Source organism: Diabrotica virgifera, chromosome 1 (genome assembly GCF_917563875.1).
Source record: "Diabrotica virgifera virgifera chromosome 1, PGI_DIABVI_V3a".
Classification (NCBI taxonomy): domain Eukaryota; kingdom Metazoa; phylum Arthropoda; class Insecta; order Coleoptera; family Chrysomelidae; genus Diabrotica; species Diabrotica virgifera.
This window is the reverse complement of record NC_065443.1, coordinates 299,135,241-299,157,052: the sequence shown is the minus strand read 5'-3', so window position 1 is coordinate 299,157,052 and position 21,812 is coordinate 299,135,241. Positions and strand designations below refer to the sequence as shown.

Sequence of the window (21,812 nt, the reverse complement as noted above, 5' to 3'; positions counted from 1 at the left end):
AATATGGGTCGAAAGAGACTCACAAAATAGGAGAAGGTTCGTGCTTTAACATTACTGGAGAAATTAGACTCTGTAATTACCGTAGCACGTGAGATTGGTGTTTCAAGAGGGGCTATTATCAACTGAAACGTTCGGCTGCAGCGTTTCAGTTGATAAATAGCCCCTTTGAAGCACCAATATCACGTGCTACGGTAATTACAGAGTCTAATTTCTCCAGTAATGTTAAAGCGGGAAGCTTCTCCTCTTTTACCGCTTCAAACTTTACGCGGTAAATGAGAAGAAGTTTAACACTGACTACCCACACAAAGATAACTGTTTACAGTGCAAACGCGCAGAATATCTTAAATAAGCTAAGTGGTCCATAAACTACAGATAATTCCCGTCGCAAGTACGCTATCCCCCCTCCCCTACCCCCCCTTCAAGCCCAGACAGAACGCATGCAAATTGTCTTCAAATTTGGTGATTTAATTGGCAATGTAAAGATTTTTTTGCCGGCACTGTATAATACAACGAATTATAATTGATTCTATTAGACCCGATACGTCCTCGAACAGCTCTTAACCCCTTAATTGTTAATTACCCTATGACCCGAATAAAACCCATTCTCCGTTCCACTAAGCAAATAGTAAAAACATCTCCAAGCATCTAGCAAAGCAAAATATTGCAGGCGAATTCCACTGCTGAAAAAATAAACACAGTCATACCGCTATCTCGCCTCTCATTGGCTAGAGAACATTCAAACCACGCGCACGCGCGCCCTCTATCGATTCGTTCTACTTCCAGACCACCCCTGCCATGAATGGCCGGGCGTAGGATGAATAGCAAAACAAAAAAATATAATTGATATTGGTGCGACCTTTAGCGTTAACTAGATCGATAACAAAGTTACTAGAAGCGGGATTGCAGTCGGGGGGCAAGGGGAGGGAGAAGGTCCCATTCAATGGGGTAACTTATTCAGGACTAAAAGAAGTTTCGGTTGGGGGTTGCTTGTATGAATGAGTTGTTTTCGTACGGCTTCGTAAACAGTAGAGTTTTATTACGTATATAGGGTAATGGGTTTAATAATTTGCGAAGGATAATCTTCAAAAGAATGTTTACAGTCGTAAAAATAATCTTCGTTTTATTTTTCTTTCATTGTTTAAAGAAAACTCCAAGCCGTTTGTTAGTATTTTATATTGACTATTCAAGTTAATAGTCCCACAATCCTTGACTAACATAGTTAAAGTATCTTAAAGTCTTTTGTAATGTTATCGCTTGCTTCTTCTAGTTCTTCAGTCCACTTGGAACTTTCAATGTCCACTTTAAAGTGTGAGCCAATTTTCCCTTAAAGTACCTTCAGAATCGCGTTAATTGAGTTTTGTTAGTGTTATTTGTGTATCCTGCATTATACTGTTACTCATTCACGCTTCCAATTCTACAGCCTTTTACGATCTTCTAATATATGTTCGATATTCGTGCAAGTATTCTCTATGTTTATGTCTATAATTTTACAACCTCCCTCTTCAAATCTTGTAACTGTTTTTCTTGTTTGATGGCGAATGATAATTTATTATTCTAAATGGGAAATAAGCCACAATTTAACTTAAACAATGATTTGTAATGATACGCCGCGAACACGCACCAACACTAGAACCGTACGACTTACACAATCCGCGCAGATTCCCCACTCATTTCCACTTCTCCGAAACAACACAGACAGAGGGATACTTAAGGAGGCCAGCGAACGGAGATTCTCCAGTTCCAGTCTTGAAGCGACAGCTCTGGGCTCCACTACCAGCCAAGCGAAGTGAGCGAAGCAGGCCGACCTGAGCAGCGAGACGCCGTGCTGATGTGATCTCCCAAACTGAGGCAGGCCGACTTGAGCAGCGAGGTGTACAAGGTAGCAAGTGAAGTGAACGAGCTCCCGATAAAGTTATATATTTTAATCGCGTGACTGTTCTGCAACTTACACTGCAGTGAGGTGTAAGGATATTTCGTTTTGTTATTAATTTTGCTTTTCTTTTGCAGACGTCTATCCGGGGGAAGGCTTCGCTGCAACGGGACGAAAAAGAGAATTGTATTTTGTTTTTCTTTTTTTGATCTGTACATAATTACATTGAATATATTTATTTTGTTTTAACCTGTGTTTTACTGAGTCTGTCGGCTTGAAATAACTACCCGTCACACGTTATCAAAAAACATCCGAGTTGGAAGTCGAAACGTCAATAAAATCATTTTTTAAGTTAAATTGTGGCTTATTTCCCATTTAGAATAATAAATTACGTAAATGCCACAAAGAAATAGCTTCAGAACAATATGGCGAATGATGGCATTTAGAAGACCTTCCGAACATGGGAGGTAATCTGCAGGACAGAGGCTGAAGATTGCGGCAGTAGAAACGCAGCTTGAGTTACCGAGCAATACAGCAGGCAATAATGACACTGAGAAACGGTAAAGTCCATGAAAAAGAGCAACTGGTAGCAAAGCGTTTTAAATCAGGTGGTCTCGTTTTAAATCAGGTGGTCTAAGTTTGGTTACTGCCATTCATAAATTGCTGTGCGACATTCGGGACAAGAAAAAATGCACGAGGAATGTCAAGGGGGATCCAGGTTGAGAATAATAAAAGAAAAATGGTTCGTATTTTGAGAACGATTGTCGAAGCGGAAATCGAAACCTCAAATAAACTCAATTTTAAAGTTAAATTGTGGCTTATTCCCATCAACAAGATGTTACAAGAAAATAGCTTCACAACAATATTAAGATACATACATTCCAAAGGATACCGAAGAAAATTAAAGAGGAATTAGCACAATCCCATCAATATGGCAAAGTTATTAAAAACAAACTAGAAAAAGTGGTAAAATTGGCGAAGACCAAGAAGGGTTTACAGCAGGAGGATCCTGTATCGACCAAATATAGACTGTCATACAAGTAATCAAAAAGAAGATGGAAAAAAACAGGCAATCCATGTCTATTTATAGATTTACAGAAAGCATAAATTCAATACCAAGAGCCAAGTTGTTGAACGCTATGGAGAATCTTGTTCTTTTTTAAGAGCCGCCTCCTTTAAGAAGGTTGGCTATCATTACGGCTATCTTCGCCTTTGATACTGCTGCTCTAAACAGCTTAACATAGTTACAATAATTGAGGCCATGAGAGCCAGAGTGGCCTAACTGATTTTAACATTACTTTACATAATCAAAGAAAATGAGCAGAAGGTATCAATGTCCGATTGTTTTAGTAGTTTTATGTTGACCAAGAATCATTATTGGTCAACATACAATTACTAACACAATCGAACATTGATAGCTTCTGATCATTTTCTTTGATTATGTAAAGTAATGTTAAAATCAGTTAGGCCACTCTAGCTCTTATGGCCTCAATTGTACCACTGTCTCAAACTGTTTAGCCAGCATATACGCCGTCGGCCTATGCTTCTTCTGCCCAATATCTTTTCTTGTATAATGATCTGCAGCATCGCATATCTCTCACCTCTCATGATATGACCCAGAAAATGCAATTTTCCTGTTTTAATTGTATTTAATACCTACTTTTCCTTGTTAATTCTTTTTAAAACGTCGTTATTCGTAACCTTATGGAAGATCTAGATATACACCACTAGTTGATACCAACAGTAAAAAACATAAGTAATATAGTAAGCGTAAAGATGGAAACTAATTTTCCAAAAGCTTTAATAGCCACTTTACACGATGCAACTAATTGCGCAATTAATTGCACAATTTCTTACGCGAATTGCACAGAAAAGCTGCAATTTTTTGCAGCAATTTCTTGCTACAAGAAGTTGCAGCTAAATAGAACATGTCCTATTTTTCATGCAATTTTTTCTGCAATTTGGTTATATTTTTAGTAACTTTTAAGGCTACACTGTTTGTTTTGACATTCTGTCATCCTAAATTTCAAACTAAACAATTTTTGACAAAACTAGAGGAACTTTTTACCAATTTCACGCTTCACAGATAACATTATTCTGGTGGATAACTTTAATTATGCAACATAGGGATTAAAGAAACTATATTCTATTTTTATTTCTTTTGTATTTAACAACTTGTTTCCTTTTCTAAATGAATAATGTATTATAGGTATACTTGCATTAGGTATTAATTGATTTTGTTATACATAATACATATTATAATTTTCTCAAATTATAATATAACATTTTTAATCTAATACATCTGATAACTATAGAGGTAGGTATCTGATAACTCTACTCAAAAAATTACATTTTTAATTTATAAAAACAACATAACCTAAAATTTATGGTATGTCAAAGTTTCTGTCCATTTCATGTCAGCTTATGCAATTACTTGCACCGCGTAATCACTTTATTGCAGAAAGCTAGTTGCAACTTATTGCAGAAGTTCTTGCTGCAAGAACTTGTGCAATAAATTTCGCAATTACTTGCATCGTGTAAAGTGGCTATAAGACAAAAAGGGGTTGCTGCAAGGTTGCTCCATATCGCCAACGCTTTTTAAAATATTTTTATAGCAGACGTTTAAAACTTTCAAGAGAAAACAAGAAGGAATGGGGGTCCAGTAAGAGATGAAAATTTATACACATAAAACTTTGCAGACGACGATCAGATGGTCATGGCAGAAAATTAAGAAGACTTAAATTTTATGGTCAGAAAACAAAATCCAACAAAAAACAACGATAGAATTAGCAGTATTGAACAAGTAATGGAAGTAAAATACCTTGGAATTATATTGTCTAGTTACGGAGACCTGGACAAAGAAGTGAGAAATCAAGTACAAAAAGCAAATAGACTGGCAGGATGCCTTAATAACACTATATGGCGAAACCGACATATTAACACTGAGATGAAGTCAAGAATTTATAAAGCCAGTGTAAGGTCAATAATGACATATGCATCAGAAACAAGACCCGATACAACCACAACACAAAGACTACTGGAAACGGCAGAGATGAGAGTACTGAGAAGAATTACAGGAAATGCGCTGAGAGATCGAAAGAGGAGTGAAGACATTAGAAGACAATGTAATGTACAGTGTATAAACGAATGGACACTAAATAGAAAAAAGAATGGAATAACCACATAACCAGAATGGGGGAGACACGTGTGGTCAAAATAGCAAGAGATAAATCACCAATCGGTAGATGAAATAGAGTTGAAGATAACCAAATAAAAGGCACAAACAAATTTACATACTAACAATGACCTGTTAGGAGACCTATGATAATTCGCAGATCACTCCTATTCATATCTAGTAGATCTCTAGCTTTCTTCTTTGAAGGCTTATGTATAAGGTACATTCCATGTCAAATCACTCAGGCAAAAAATTTTGGATCTCCGATTTGTCTGAAAATTGGTACATAGCTTCTGCGGGACGTAAAAATAAGATATTTAAGGTCAAAAAATCTTCTTCTTCTTTTTTTCTCAAAATGTTATTTTATGCGATTTTACAGTGATTTGTTGTTTATTTATACAAATTTGCATTTTCTGTCGTAAAGTATCGATGAAAAACATAATATTTTAATAGAAAGGACTCAATAATGTCATTATAACAAGTTATTTTGAATCAAAACAAGTTTTTGATCAAATTTTATAGTGTAAAAAACGTTAAAATACCGTTTTTTTGCATTTTCCTCTATTCCCAAAATACATTATCATCGATTTGGCTGAAAATTTGCCCACAGATAGCCAAAAGATAGGACTTTAAGTGGTTAGAAGGATTTTAATTATATTACAATACCAAAAAAGTTACATGCAGTAATATCAGACTCAAAAGTATATATTAGTCAAGTCGGGATAGCATTTGACCGTGAATGCCGAGCTGCCCAAAATTTTATTTTTCTGATCTTTAGGGGAGCCAATAGTAGTCTAAATTTAAAATCACGAATGGGTTCCTCCGTTACGTTAGCAGCCATCTTGATTTTAAAAGAGAACCTGTTTTGCTCAATATCTCCGCCATTTTTAAATTTTCGACAAAAATGGTAGGAACTGAAATTGTTCCAAATAAATCGTATTTACAATTATTACAATTTCTTTTTAACAATTTTTGTCGTGAGGTCGATATTTTCGAGTTAATTGTACTTACAGTAGACGCCTATATTTTTGACTATAATATTGCATGTAACTTTTTTGGTATTGTAATATAATTCAAATCCTTCTCACCACTTAAAGTCCTATGTTTTGTCTATCTGTGGGCAAATTTTCAGCCAAATCGATTATGATGTATTTTGGGAATGGAGAAAAATGTAAAAAACGGTATTTTAACGTTTTCTACACTATAAAATTTGATCAAAAGCTTGTTTTGAATCAAAGTAACTTGTTATAATGCCATATAATGACATTATTGAGTCCCTTCTATTAAAATATTATGTTTTCCATTGATACTTTACGATAGAAAATGCAAATTTGTATAAATAAACACCAAATCACTGTAAAATCGCATAAAATAACATTTTGAGAAAAAAAGAAGAAGAAAATTGTTTGACCTTAAATATCTTATTTTTACGTCCCGTAGAAGCTATATACCAATTTTCAGACAAATCGGAGGTCCAAAATTTTTTTTGCTCCAAAATTGAGTGATTTGAAATGGAATGGCCCATAAACTTGTATTTTTTGAAGGTCTTCGAATGTTTGAGACCAATTTGTTCATACCAGTGATTACGTTTAATCCATTCCACCCAGTCAGATACTTTGCTTTTGGCTGTGCCTCTTGCCATGCCAACGGCAGGTTCTGGGTCTATGAATGTTTAGTTTGCCCCTCCCCTGGTAAATAGGTCTGCTTTTTCGTTCCCTCCAATACCAGTATGTACAAACACCAAGAGTAAACTTACTTTGTTACTTTTTCCGATCTAAATCAGATACTGAAGACTGTTTCAAACTAACTTAGAGTCAATCTGATTCGATTCGAGTGCCTTTAATGGAGCCTGGCTGGCACATATAATTTTTATACATTTGTCTCTGTAGTTCCTCAATATCAGTTCCGGCAAGCATATCTCTATAGCATAAATTTCCGTTTGGAAGATAGCAGAGTGATTAATACCTCGGCTTTCACTAAGGCTTAGCTTTGATTTCCCTCCGTATACCCCAGCTCCAACTCCTTCATCAATTTTAGAGTCACCCGTATACCAGGATTGATATGCCATTATGAGATTCATTTTTTTTGACTACCGTTAGTCCCTTCCTGGAAAGAGAACCTAAAAGACCCTTCGAAATTATTTTTAGGTTGCATTGCATCTGGTACTATTTGCAACTAGGGTGAGTTTTAATTATTTGGACTAATGGACAAGGTTTTTTGTTTTTAAAAGAAAAGTTTCCTACTCTAAAATATGTAAAAATTAAAGAGCGCATCTTTGTAGGTACATTGACGAAGGTAGGTCTCAGTAGAGAGTATGTGGATGCTATCGCAAATATATACAAAAATGCAAGAAGTGTCGTTAAAGAAGGAAACTTTATATCTGAATCATTCCCTATATCAAAGGGGCTTAAACAAGGATGTTGTCTGTCTCCGACTTTCTTTAAAATATATATTCAATCATCGCTAGAGCAGTGGAGGAAACAAGTATCCGGAATGGGAATAGGCAGTGGTAAATGTCTAACAACTTTGTTTTTTGCAGATGATCAGGTAGTCGTAGCGCATGATGAGGAAGCCATGGACTACATGTTTAGAAAACTAAAGAAAGAATATGAAAAATGGGGCCTCAATATGAATATGTCAAAGACAGAGTATCTTAAAATAGGGGATGATGAAGAAGATCCAGAGTTAGAAATTAGAACCACGAAAAGATGTAATGAATATAAATATCTCGGATCTATAATATCTAAAGAAGGCACTACCAAAAGAGACATCGAAAAGAGAACGCAGCAGGGCAAAAAAGCGGTAAACATTCTGAGCTCTCTACTGTGGTCTAAAGATATAAGGCAAGAAACGAAATTGACAATCTATCGTACCTTGGTAGAGCCTATTATGACTTATGGGGCAGAAGTTTGGCAGATGACAAAAAAAGATAGGAAAAGAATAGAAGTAGTAGAAATGGATTATCTAAGGAGAGCGTGTGGTATATCTAAAAAAGATCACATCAGGAATGAAGATATTAGAAGGAGGACACATACTGTATATTCCAGTGTAGATAAAATTGAAACTAGACAACTAGTGTGGTATGGTCACGTGAAACGAATGAATGAAGATAGATGGCCAAAGAAAGCTTTAAATTACATACCACACCAAAGAAGAAGAAGGGGAAGACCTTCAGTTGCCTGGGAAGAAAATGTACGGCACATCATGAAAGATACAGCCATCAAAGAAGACGAATGGATGGACAGAAAACGATGGCGGTCGAAATGCGAGAAGCGGCAGAGGCTGTAGGAACCTCGCTGATAGATAGATCTTTGTAGGTCCAAAAATACATTTTTTCCACAAAATCTTGGAAATATTAGTGATGAACATGGAGAACATTTCCATCAAGATATTTCAAATATGGAGAAACGATATCAGTATGGAAAATGGAGTCCAATAATGCCGACTACGACTGGACACTTAAAAGAAATGTGCCAGAAGCAAAATAATGAAGAACATCCCTAATAACCACCGTATAATGTAGTACATAGTTAAAAAACTGTTAATTTTATTTGATTTTCTTACGTAACAGAAAAAACTTAGCATTTTTGGATTCAGTGCAAAAAAAGCTATAAGAATCAGTAATTGAAACTTTTGGGTCAACACACATTTTTTTTATTGTCCAGTGTAGTGAATGCATCTGCTTTTACTGCTTTTTTTCAAGCAGGTGCAAATACCTTAAAATAGTAATTGCAACGTAATTGATGTCATACAGAAAATAAATGAACTGTTTCCCAAATTATTTCTGTTCTAATTTTCGGCTTCTAATTTTTTCTATGATCTATGATGGATGACTGATGTTAAAGAACAATGCCCCAAAAAATTAGGTTAAGTTAGGTTTATTTTTTCTATATTCTATGATGACATATTATCAAGAACAATGTCCCAAAAATTAGAGGGACACTTTTTTTAAGCAGTTGTAACATTTTTTTACTTAGAACAATCCTACTGCAACCAAATTTACAACACCTATTTGTATAGATAAATTACAGAAAAAAAGAATGTGTGTGTACTTTGTACGCACGTAAGAAGATATTCTTCTATTATATAGGTAATTTCAACGAAGTAAATATACTTAACAGATTATTTGTATTTTACTTAAAAATTAAACAACTTTCTTATCTACCACTTTCAAAAAATTTTTATTAAAACAACCAAAAATAAAAAAAAGTATGAATCGCCCAGGATTCGAACCCGCGTCATTCCAATCACGGAGCTAACGCTTTTACAACTACACCAGCGAGGTCCTTACCTTAGATAATTACACAACACATAAAATGTTATGCCTACATAATATGTTATTATTTTACTACAGAGGAACACCAATCCAAAAACACAAGAATTATAATAAAATAAATAATACATTTACTAAAAACACTAATATATTCTTTTAATGACTTATTTGCACAGATACAGATACATAAATACCTATCTTGAAAGATTAGCCAGGAACTACATACTGTCTGTGTGCGCAGGCGCGCAGATTTATGTACAAGTTTACCCTCAATCGAATCGCGCCTAAACCAGAATATCTTCAAAATTTCCTGAATTTATTTGAAAGCAAATATATCACATAATTATTTCAGAAGTGGATTTTTTTTATTTAGCTAATGCCTCGACAACTAATGGCCATTGGCATGGTAAGTACGGTGAATTTTTCCAGTTAGGTACCTAGTGTCATGTGTAGTGTGTGTGTTGAGTAATTGTCTTGTTACTTTGCAAAGTTGACGTCATTGTCTTTGCAAAGGGACGCTAATTGTATCCGAACGTCTGCGGTCCCTCCGGTGAGTACCGATCCCACAAGGACAGAAACTATTTTCATTTATTAATAATTTATAATAAACGAAAAATTTTTGACCCTGGTGAGATTCGAACTCACGACCATTCAAACCTTTCGATCCAAAGGTAGGCGCTCTTACCAGTGAGCCACAGAGGGGGTAAAAGTGGATTATACAACAAAGCAAATTAATATTCAATGTAAATAAATAAAAACATTAGAAATAAAACATAAGAATTATGGACAAGTGTGCTACATACAACAGCTTTATAATCCACTTATACAAATTAAATAAGACAAGTTATGGAGTATTTCTTTAATAGAAATAGTTTCCATTAATAAAAATCTTTAAATATTATTTCTACGCGTATAATAATAAAATATGTCTGATTGCTGTAATTCTATTGTAGTTGGCTAAAGGTTTCTAAGAACGAACAGATCTACGACTTAAATATTTTGTGTTGGTATCATATGTGACGTCACTTTCTATGCCGCGGATGACATGCATCGGTATTTATATTGAACCAACCATATTTTACTTAAAAGTGAAAAAACTTCAAGAAAAAACAAGAAATACATAAATAAATATAAAAGTACCATTTAGAAGAGCTACGAAGACAATGTATAAAAAAAACACACTTACCGGTATTTTGCTAGTCCTCAAGAACTCTAATAAGGCCTCAAGAGATCCCAGTGTAGATGCCTGCACATACACTCCTCTCTCGGCTAATTTTATGTTCGACAAAGCAGATTTAAGTTCCCTAGCCACCTCTTCCTTCACAATATCGATTTCATCCGACTTGTGGGCCACGTAGAGGTTCAGTCCGGCAATTGCCTTTTCCAGTTCTTTGGCTGCGATCTTCACTCCTTGAGCCGCTTTGATTTCTTTGTATTCAATATAAGCGTTCTAAAAAATGAGAAGGAATATTAAGTTCAAAATTAGTGTACGTATCTTACGATATAACAGTAAAAAAACGGCGGGTGGCACTTGAGGAGTGCCGACAGAAGTGACTACTTCTTATAGCGCGTTATTAGTATATGTGGTGCCTGTCCGTTCCGAACGTTGGCGATCATTCTGGCTATGATGATTTGGCTAGTTGCTATACGGATTAGTTGTGTTGAGGTCTTTCTATATCATGCTCTCAGGTTAGCAAACCAGAATATTCTTCTTCGTCCTGGCACCCTTTTTCCTTCAATTTTACCTTGCAAAATGCGTTGCAGTAGCTCGTATCTGCCTTGATTTCTCATTATATGTCACAAGTACTGCATCTTACAGCCGTTCTCGATGTTGACTAAATCTGCGGTTGTGTTCATCCTCCGTAGCACTTCTTCATTGGTGACTTTGTCTGTCCATGGTATCTTCAGGATCCTTCTGTATAACCACAGCTCAAAAGCCTGAAGTTTTGATAGAGTTTCAGCCTTCAATGTCCACGTTTCTACTCCGTATAGAAGCACTGAGTACACGTAACATTTAAGGAGCTATATTTTTGTTTCTAGGGTGAGGTTATGGCTCTTGAACCCAGAGCTCATAGTCAAGAATGCACTTTTTGCCTTTCCGATGCGACATCTAATCTCTTAGGTGTTGTCCCACGACTGATTGATTATAGTTCCCAAGTAGCTTTATTGTGAGACATGTTCAATTCTCATTTAGTTCACATACAGATTTGTTCCAGTTATGTTTTCCTTGCTGAAGATCATTAGCTTGGTTTTGCTGGTGTTTATATCCAGTCCATATGTTCTCTTTGTTTCCGTTATTTTGTTCCTTAAGTTTTGCAGCCCTTCTATGGTATTGGAAAACACTATTGTATCATCTGCATACCGCAGGTTACTGAGCTTGACTCCATTTATTGAGATGTCTTTATCAATATCTTTTACAGCCTCTTCAAACATGTGCTGTGAGTACAGATTGAATATCAGCTATGAAATTATGCACCCCTGTCTCATTCCCCGTAAGATTTTGACCTGATCTGTATATTCTCCATCTATTCGGAGCACCGCTGATTGATTCCAATACAGATTAGCTATTAATTTTAAGTCTCTTCCGTCAATCGCCGTCCTCTTCAGCACTTCCACAATAGGGAACTTGCACATTTTTTGTTTATTACATAATAATGTTCAGTTTTGTTTAAAAATGAGATTTCCAAAATTTCACGTTTCAAAAACTCGTAATAACTTAGAAATACAAATTTAAAGTCTTCTGCGGTATAAAATAGTTCAAACGACCCGTGACGTCACATAGTTTTACATTAGTTATTATTATGGTTATATTTCGCTGTGTCTAGGTACACGCTAACGTGTACGCAAATAAAAAAGTTAGGTACACACGAATTAAACTTCATCAAGCCAGTGACGTCATTATTTAGCGTGCGAAGTGACTGTATATTTTGGTACATGCTATTTTGATATGTTTAGTGTTTGTTTGATAGAAAAATATTTGTTAAGGGGAGGGAAGCAGAACTATTCAATGTATATATAAAAGTATATATTTAGGTTAGCAAAATAAATATATGTATTTAGTTGACATGACACGTGACACGTACAAAATATTGTTAAAATAATTTTTATACGTAAGTTAATTATTATAATCAACTATTCTAAATGGGAAATGAGCCAGAATTTAACTAAAAAAAAAAAAAGATTTTATTAACGTTTCGACGTCCAAATCCGATGTCATTGTCAAAATACAAAAATTAGTCAGATTAAATAAATTATTAGAAAAAATTTTTTACTAAGCAACAACATTTTTGTTTAATTTAATATTTTGTATTTTGACAACGACGTCCGATTTAGACGTCGAAACGTTAATAAAATCATTTTTTTAGTTAAATTGTGGCTTAGTTCCCATTTAGAATAGTTGATTACAAAAATGCCACAAGGAAATAGCTTCAGAACAAGTTAATCATTATCGTGAAAGCTTTAGGTCTTCCTTTTATTTTAATTTTGGACGGTAATACTATTTCACTTATAAATAATTAAATATGTATTAATTTATAGTCTCTTAACTTTTTCATACTGTTTTAAAATGTTGTCAAACTCATTAAAACAACTAAATAATTGTCCACACTGTATAGTTAATTTAAAAACAAACACTAAACAAATAAAAAATAGGAAATCTCTTCACTAATCAATATGTCACTATCAATACTTCTACTTCTATCAATCACTTTACTATCAATAATTAAAGTGTAAACACAACGCGATTAAACAAATTCCAACACTCTGACACTCTAACTTTTTTATTTGCGTACACGTTAGCGTGTACCTAGACACAGCGTTATATTTAGGTATATTCTTCTTCTCCTTCTTCAGTTTATTGGCCTCCACCTACTTGGGTATTTGGACAGCTCGTCGTCGGGGAATAAAGGAAAAATATTTATATTCTAATGACATTTATCGTATGTCGTTGTAATAATATATACCAGTTTGTTGAGATTGGAGTTTGATACAGTTTTTGAAGGAAAGGAAAGAAGGTTTACTATTGAAAATAAAACCATTTTGTAAAAGTACAAATTTTCTATGAATAGTTCAAACGATCAAAAACACTTTTAACGTCACATAACTGTATTTTTTACTGACGTTTATAATGTCTAATTTAAAATTATATATACAATTGGTGTAGAATGTAAACATACAACGGCGTGACGTCACGACGCGTTTTGGGGTGGCGTATAAGTTGAATTTTTAGTCGTCTTTAGGGGCCAAACGAAAGATAAAAAAAACTTTTTTATCTTTGATACAGGTTCTAAATTATGTCTTGTTGTGATTTATACCATTTTTTCGAATTTAAAATTTTATGCAAGTTCCCTATTGCTTCATGCCTGATTATATCGAGTAGTCTATTAGTAATATGTGGGTTCATGAAATTGTATATCTGCTTTTTACGGAATTGTTAATATTTTTTTATATAACACCACACATTTAAGTTCTTTAAAATTAAAAAAAAATTAAAAGTTAATTAATTTTAGATAGATTCGTGCCCGTCCTAAAACATACAGACATACCGAGCTATAAGAAGTATTCACTTCAAAAATGTTCCTTAAAACTCAATACTTACTTTCACACGCAGTTCCCTCATAGGTTGCGGCATCAGCAACGACCTAATTTGAGTCTCAATAGGACCATCAGTACCAGCGCACAGCATTGTATCTCCTTCCCTTAGAGTACCGTTTACCAAAATTACATCAATGGTAGTACCTAAAAAAGCAATTATATATCAATACTTTTACACAAATTTATGTTCTTTGTACGTATTTACTAAATTTTCTTATCGGATTATGGAAAAATTACTTTTTTAATCTTAAATAAATAAAGTTTTCTAAGGAAATCGCACAATGTTTGTCCTGTAGATCTGGGTAAATTTTACTACAATTGGCAACAATTACTCCATAAGAGATTTGCATTAGAGACACCTACAGATAATATGTTGAAAAGGCTAAATTTCCCCAAATTGTAAGGAAATCTTTGTATCAAATCTGAGGTCCATTTTAGTTATTTTTGCTTCATTCCATAAATATCTTGGGCCCTTAGTTCCATAATGATGGTTAGTAAAGAGATATGAAATTCAATTGTGATTTCTGATTGTGCTTTATTGCCAAAAGTTGCACGAGGCGATTCTACGCATTGTTGTTGGGTAAAGTTAAGGCCAGACAAGCAATAATTTACGGCACCGTAAGAGCAGCAATATGAAGCGCGAAAATGGGTCCCACGGTGAGAGTAGTGGATGGCCAGACGAGCTGTAAAATATCGCGCAGCAACATAGCAACATAGGATAGGACCCCTTTTACTGCTCCCAAGTAGCACAATAAAAACATTTTAGTTTTATTTAAGGTTTAAAAAGGTTTCATTGTGGTAAATAAGAAGATAATGGTTTTAAAGTTATCTTGTAGATATACTGCCAGAACTTTAAAACTGTTAAGCATTTGTCACTAGTTTTAAAGTATCTAATAAGAGTATCAAATAAAACTAATTAATCTTAATAGATAATTTGCCATATTGTAGTTTTAAAATGGTTTATTCTCAGTTCACTTTAAAACTAATCAGTTTTATGAAGAACTTCCGGACTGTTTGGTTTTATTAGATTCTTGTTTGTTAACTTTTAGTTTTATTGCAGTTTTAAAGATTCTCCCAATATGACTAATAAAACCTATTATTAAAACTACTTAATCTCAAGACTATGACGTCAGTAAAACATATGCCTTAAAATTATTTTTTAGTTGTCTTTAAAGTTGCTTTCTTAAAAGCAATTAGTAGGCTATATTAAAACCAAACGCTCTTAACCGAATCAATTTGGTTATCGTAAAGACTAAACTATGCTTCTTGTTAGAAACAATAAAACTAAACTCATCCCCTCTTCTTTCATGTTAAAAATGGTCGGTTATTTGTTTTAGAGCGAGACAGTGGTGTAATGTGCTGTAAAAAGTGTAAGTACAGTAACTGTACTTAGTATTGAAGAAATAAGTCGCAAGTACTTAAAACTAACTAACTGGTCATTTTAAACGAAAAATACAACACACATAGCACTACGACGACTCGATTTTAGGTTAGATTCACATTAAAACCGAGTGGCATTATTGACAGCAGTATTAAAACTAAACGGTTTTAATTCCAAGGCAACCTTGCTTTTATGTAGGATATATGCCCTTGGAAAGGTATAAAATAAAACCATTTGATCTTAACAATTCTCTGTCGATAGACCAAATAGTTTTATTTGAATTTCGGCCATATTGCTTTCTAGAGATGCTGAAAGCCATGGTAGATTACAATATAAGGCTTACATAAAAATTATAAATAAGACATAAATTCGATTTATTTTAACATTAAAACTGTAGATAAAATTATTTTTCTTTTAAATTAATACTTTTCGGATTAAAATTTTTTTGATTAATTATTTATATGGGAAATAAGCCACAATTAAATAATTTTATTATTTAATTGTGGCTTATTTCCCATATAAATAATTAATCATAAAAATGCCACAAGGAAATAGCTTCAGAACAACATTAAAATTTTTTTATTATTTTTATTTTTTAATCGCCAAAAGTCAGAAATTTTGGGCCGCGTGAATTATTTAGACATATTTTTGTTAACATTATCAATAAAGTTGGGTGCGCAAGTATTTTTCTACCTTGACAGTCCGAAATAACGTATCTACCTATCATAACACATGTAAACATTTGTTGGCCTATATGGAGTATATGGGTTTAAAGAATAATTTAATATGGTAAATTGTCTTTAAAAGTCTCCATTTAAGAAACCTTTTTAAGTTTGCTATAAAACTGTCTGCACTTAAAGTGTCTTTTAACATGGTTTTAAAAGCACCTTCACAGCAGCTTTAAAACCAGTTGCTTAAGAAAACGAAGTTTTAAGAATGTTTTTATTTTTGGTTTTATTGACCTCTTTCAGAGTGGACCCTTTTATGCTTAAAGCGGTTTTATTGCAATCTTAAGGTTTACTTAAAAACCAAATGGTTTTAATTTTAGTTTTATTCTACAGTTTTAAAGCATCCTTAAAATACTTAATAAACCCGTTCGGTGCTACTTGGGCTCTTACGGCGCCGTAAATTATCTGGCCTTGGCCTAAGATCTTTTCTAAAACCATAAAAAACCATCCAACTCAAATCTTTACGGGTAATATCCATTTTCGCGCAAACTTATTTTGTTTATAGCGTTTACTATCAACAAAATACTCGGTCAATTTTTAAGTTGCCACCAGTTTTCAGTTGGTAATCCAATAGCGCCATCTAATGAATACCGCCTCTAATAATGAAGGTTTCTCTCGATTTACTAGAACAGGAAGTAATTGGCGTTATTTCATCTTGAAATTTGTTCAATAATTTTGTTGATAAAGAATCAATATAAAAAGGATTTCCAATTAATCTCTAGACTAACAAACTAATTAGACAATGACTAACAAGACTATCAAACAATCCTTTTTAAATGAGCTTTCAACAATAACGTCACATATTGATTGATATAAGTGTACTGTGGGTTGCATAACATTTGGCGACGTCATAAGTACGAGAACTCTAAAATGAGTATCTTTATGTATATGACACATAAGCATCATGAAACATCATGAATCTACTTCTTTAAAATACTTTAGGTTATGTATCCACGCATTTACACTTTTTACATTTAGTACATTTTTTGTTAATTAAGCTGTTAGATCTGCTTTTTTCTGTTCTTGTTTTCTGTGACAAGTATTAGCTTTTTAATAGAATAGAAATAAACATCGGATCGAAAAAGTGAAAAATACGTGTTCAATAATTTTCAAAAATCTATCCAATGACACTAAAAACGATTCCCCACTACACCCCCTGGAGGTGGGGTAGGGGTAACTTTAAAATCTTAAATGGAAACCCCCAGTTTTTATTGCAGATTTGGATTCCTTGCGTAAAAGTAAGCAACTTTTATTCGAGATATTTTTTCAAATTGTGGATAGATGGCGCTATAATCAGAAAAAACGATTTATCGTGATACCATATATATAGATACGGTCTACTATCTCCAGAAGTACACTTCCAGATAAAAAACCAAAAAGTACGTTTTTAAAATTTTTCAAAAAACTACCGAATAACGCCAAATATGACCCTCCATCCCACCTCCTGGAGGGTAACTTTAAAATCTTAAATAGGAACCCCCATTTTTATTGCAGATTTGGATGCGACATGAAAAATTAAGCGACATTTATTCGAAATATTTTTTAGAATTGTTGATGGCGCTATAATTGGAAAAATACGATTTATTACCGCCATCTATCAACAATTCTAAAAAATGTTTCGAATAAATGTTACTTATTTTTTCATGGGGAATCCAAAACTGCAATAAAAAATGGGGGTTCCTATTTAAGATTTTAGAGTTACCCCCCCCCGCCCCTCCAGAGTGTGGACTGGAAGGGTCGTCTTTGGTGTCATTCGATAGGTTTTTGAAAAATATTAAACACGTATTTTTTGGTTTTTCATTTGGAAGTGCATTTCTCGAGATATTAGACCCTTTCTATAATTTACCTACGGTATCACAATAAATCGTTTTTTCCGATTATGGCGCCATCTATCCGTAACTCGAAAAATGTCTCAAATAAAAGTTGCTTACTTTTACGCAAGGAATCCAAATCTGCAATAAAAACTGGGGGTTTCCATTTAAGATTTTAAAGTTACCCCCACCCCCACCTCCAGGAGGTAGAGTGGGGGATCGTGTTTGATGTCTTTGGATAGATTTTTGAAAATTATTGAACACGTATTTTTCAGTTTTTGATCCGAGGTTTATTTCGCGAAATATTCGACCGTTCCGCTACTTTTGGGACACCCTATATATCATTTTGAAAGTATTCGTTGACTTAAAAATAATCAACTATTCTAAATGGGAAATAAGCCACAATTTAACTAATAAAATGATTTTATTAACGTTTCGACGTCCACATCGGATGTAGTTGTCAAAATACAAAATATCAATCAAAATATTTTGACAACGACATCCGATGTGGACGTCGAAACGTTAAAAAACATTTTTTTAGTTAAATTGTGGCTTATTTCCCATTTAGAATTAGTTGATTACAAAAATGCCACAAGGAAATAGCTTCAGAACAACATTTAAACAAAATTATTGTTTTTTATTGGGTTTTTAAATGCTTTACCGCAAATAGTTAACATTCCTATTGGAAAAAGTCTTACATAAGCTAGTTTATTAGTGCCCTATGGTTCGTACAGTATAAATACCGTTGCACGTCATCAGCGTCATAGCAGGTGCCGTCACAAGATACCAACACGAAATATTTAAGTCGTAGGTCTGTCCCTTTTTAAAATCGATTACCCAAATACACTGAAATTGCAGCCACTAGACATATTTTATTATATACGCGTAGAAATAATATTTTAAGATTTCTGTTAATGTAAACTTAAACAAATACACAATAACTTGTTTCATTTAATTTGTATAAGTGGATTATAAAGCGTTTCTATGAAGAACACTTGTCCGCATTACTCTTCGGACGATTATGACAGCCCTGGGCACTAAGGCTATCTTCTCCCGGTGAGGGTGGTTATCCCTTATCCGAGGGGTGGAATAATTGATACGCTTACTTGTTGAGTTGGTTTATTTACACTCGCATTAGTATAAGCTGGTAGCACCGCACCCAAAGAACATCTCGTGTAGAAAGAGACACTATCTTTAATGTGGAAATATTACGTCTGATCACCAAAATAGAATGACGAATGTCTAATATAATATTATGAATTCCCTTGTTATAGTTTTACTGTTTATATTTTTAGAAATGCCTATTCAGCATCGACCATGAAAAGTGTTTATAATTGACTCTGCAATTATTAGTTGAATCGTGATCTGGGCTAACAATATTTATATAATCGAATGAAGGTTGTAATATTGTTATGATGACATAAATAACTGAAAGTAATTATTGTAGATAATTACAGGGTGTTTTTAAGATATATCTACTGAGTACAGATGAATTCTTGTACACGATTACTGCGATCGATCGAAGGTGATATTTTGGTATACATTGGTAACACTTATTTGACAGTCTCCGTATTGATACTTCAGATTTATTTTTCTTATTTACTATAAGTATTTGTTTTATTATGTTTATTCAATATAATAAAATTCAAGATCCTCAATATAGTCACGTACTAAGCTTTCGTAGGCAGGTGTACTATACACCTGTCGACAATCGTGTTATTCCTAAATCAATTCTCATTGACTTCGATAATACATCTTACCGAATCTATCTTTCTGATGGACTCACTTGCTATCTCTGTCATCAATCTGGTCATATCGCCTCAACATGTACCTATACGGCCATCCAGTCAAACCCGTCCATACCTACATCCCAAACTGACAAGACTCTATTTCTTCCTGTAATGCAACAACTGAAGACAAAAATCACTCTGTACAAAATCAAACAGAAAACACTGGTGAAGTAATGGATTCCCAAGAACTCCCTACAGAAATTACTATACCGAAACGTTCTCATTCTGAAATATCGTCTCCAGTTAATACACCACCGATAGAAAACACAGAAATAGATTTTACAAAACCTAAAGAAAGATCAACATAAAACAATTAAAGGCACTCGTGGGAGTGCCGACAGAAGTGAAAACTTCTTATAGTATATAAATTACGAGCTCAATGCTTTTACCCCATCCTAAAAGAAGTGCTATACCTATATCATATACGATATACGCGATGCGTATGCCCTGTGCTATTTATGTATACATACACATAATTTATATATGTACAAAATTTATTTCAGCGAAGTGATGACGGTCGAAAATTCAATAATTTTCCCCATCCAAGAAGTGCACAACGTCCCTAAAGAAATTTTCAATTCAAAAATTTATTTCGTCGAAGCGATAACGGTCGCTAATTTACTACTTTTTCCCCACCCAAAAAGTGCACAACGTCCCTCAAGAAGTATTCACTTCAAATATTTATTTCGTCGAAGCGATGATGGTCGCTCATTTAATACTTTTGTACATCGAAAAAGTGCACAACGTCCCAAAATAAGTTTCACTTCAAATATTTATTTCGTCGAAGCGATTACGGCCCTAATTCAATACTTTTCCTCCATACAAAAAGTGCACAACGTCCCTATAAAAGTTTCCACTTCAAAAATTAATTTCATCGAAGCGACGACGCTCGCTAATTTAATACTTTTTTCCATCGAAAAAGTGCACAACGTGCCTAAAGAAGTTTCACTTTAAATATTATTTCGACTATGTTTCAAATATATATAACGACTATGTTTATTTTACTACAAGTGTACGCTAACTTACCTAAACCAGGAATGGCTTTTACTTCCAGAACTGTGGCTTGAAGCTCATCGGAATACATAAGACGTTTTGTTAACTTTGTTTGACAAAATTCTACTATCAAAGCCAGTAAATTACCCATTCCTTCTCCTGTGATTGCACTCGTAGGAACCAGAGAGACATAGTTGCGAATATCAGGGTTTTCGTAGAATAGAGCGGCATTCAATCCTGAAAAAAGTCAGTTATAATATATTGCTTAACAAAAACAATAGATGGCCAATTCTTTGCCAAGAAGAAATATGGCAAAATACAAAGAGACAGAGAAAATACACAAAATACGATCAAAAACTATGTGGCTAGAAGAAGAGAAGTTGAAAGAATTTGGAGAAAGAAGAAAAGAGAAATACTAGAAAAGTAAGTAGAAAAAGAAAAACATATTTACTAGTAAACTAGGTCATCTATATCTTGGAGTATAAACGATTTATATCATATTTTTTGTTTTTATTTTAAAATGTAGTGCAATTAACAAAAAATTACAGCAAGTACAGCAATTATGTGGATAATGTTAACAATGTTAGGCCAAAAGACAAAAATGTGCCAAAAATCTTCCATATTACAAAGAGTCCACTATAGAAACTTATAATGACATAAATATAAATTTTAAAAGATGGATTTTTGACTAATATCGGCATAAAAATATATTATTCTAACATACCTTGTTCGGCAAACTGTACAACGACCTCTTTGGTCCTCTGTTCGAACTCCATCTGTGTATTTCCAGCTTGAGATTTCAAGACATCTCTAATGTCTTTCCTGCTCATAGTCTGCCAGTCATACAACCTGTCGATTTTGTTCAGGGCTACAATAAAAGGCGTCTTCTTAGTCTTCAATAAATTAATGGATTCGATAGTTTGGGGTTCAAGACCGTGCATAATATCTACGACCAATATAGCGATGTCGCAGAGTGAAGAACCACGATTTCGAAGATTGGAGAAGGACTCGTGACCGGGCGTGTCGATGATTAAAAGTCCGGGGATTCTCATGTCTTTCTCGTTTACCTAAAAATGATACATGGTTTAAAAAATGCCTATACTAAATTTCAATAAGACATGCAGTGCAGGTAAACAACAACTTTAGTTGTTCTGAAGCTATTTCCTTGTGGCATTTTTATGATTAATTATTTATATGG

General features: G+C 33.9%; 1 protein-coding gene across 1 annotated transcript in view; it reads right to left on the bottom strand.

The window, feature by feature from the left end:
• The window catches only part of LOC114329399 (eukaryotic translation initiation factor 5B), a 105,109-nt gene that overhangs the window by 41,766 nt on the left and 41,531 nt on the right, over positions 1-21,812 (bottom strand). Inside the window, exons 10-13 of the mRNA XM_050642186.1 lie at positions 21,339-21,681; positions 20,648-20,851; positions 13,916-14,055; positions 10,505-10,768 (exon numbers count right to left, since the gene is read on the bottom strand). Coding sequence (XP_050498143.1) covers positions 10,505-10,768; positions 13,916-14,055; positions 20,648-20,851; positions 21,339-21,681 — 951 coding nt within the window. The remainder of the gene's footprint in view (positions 1-10,504; positions 10,769-13,915; positions 14,056-20,647; positions 20,852-21,338; positions 21,682-21,812) is intronic.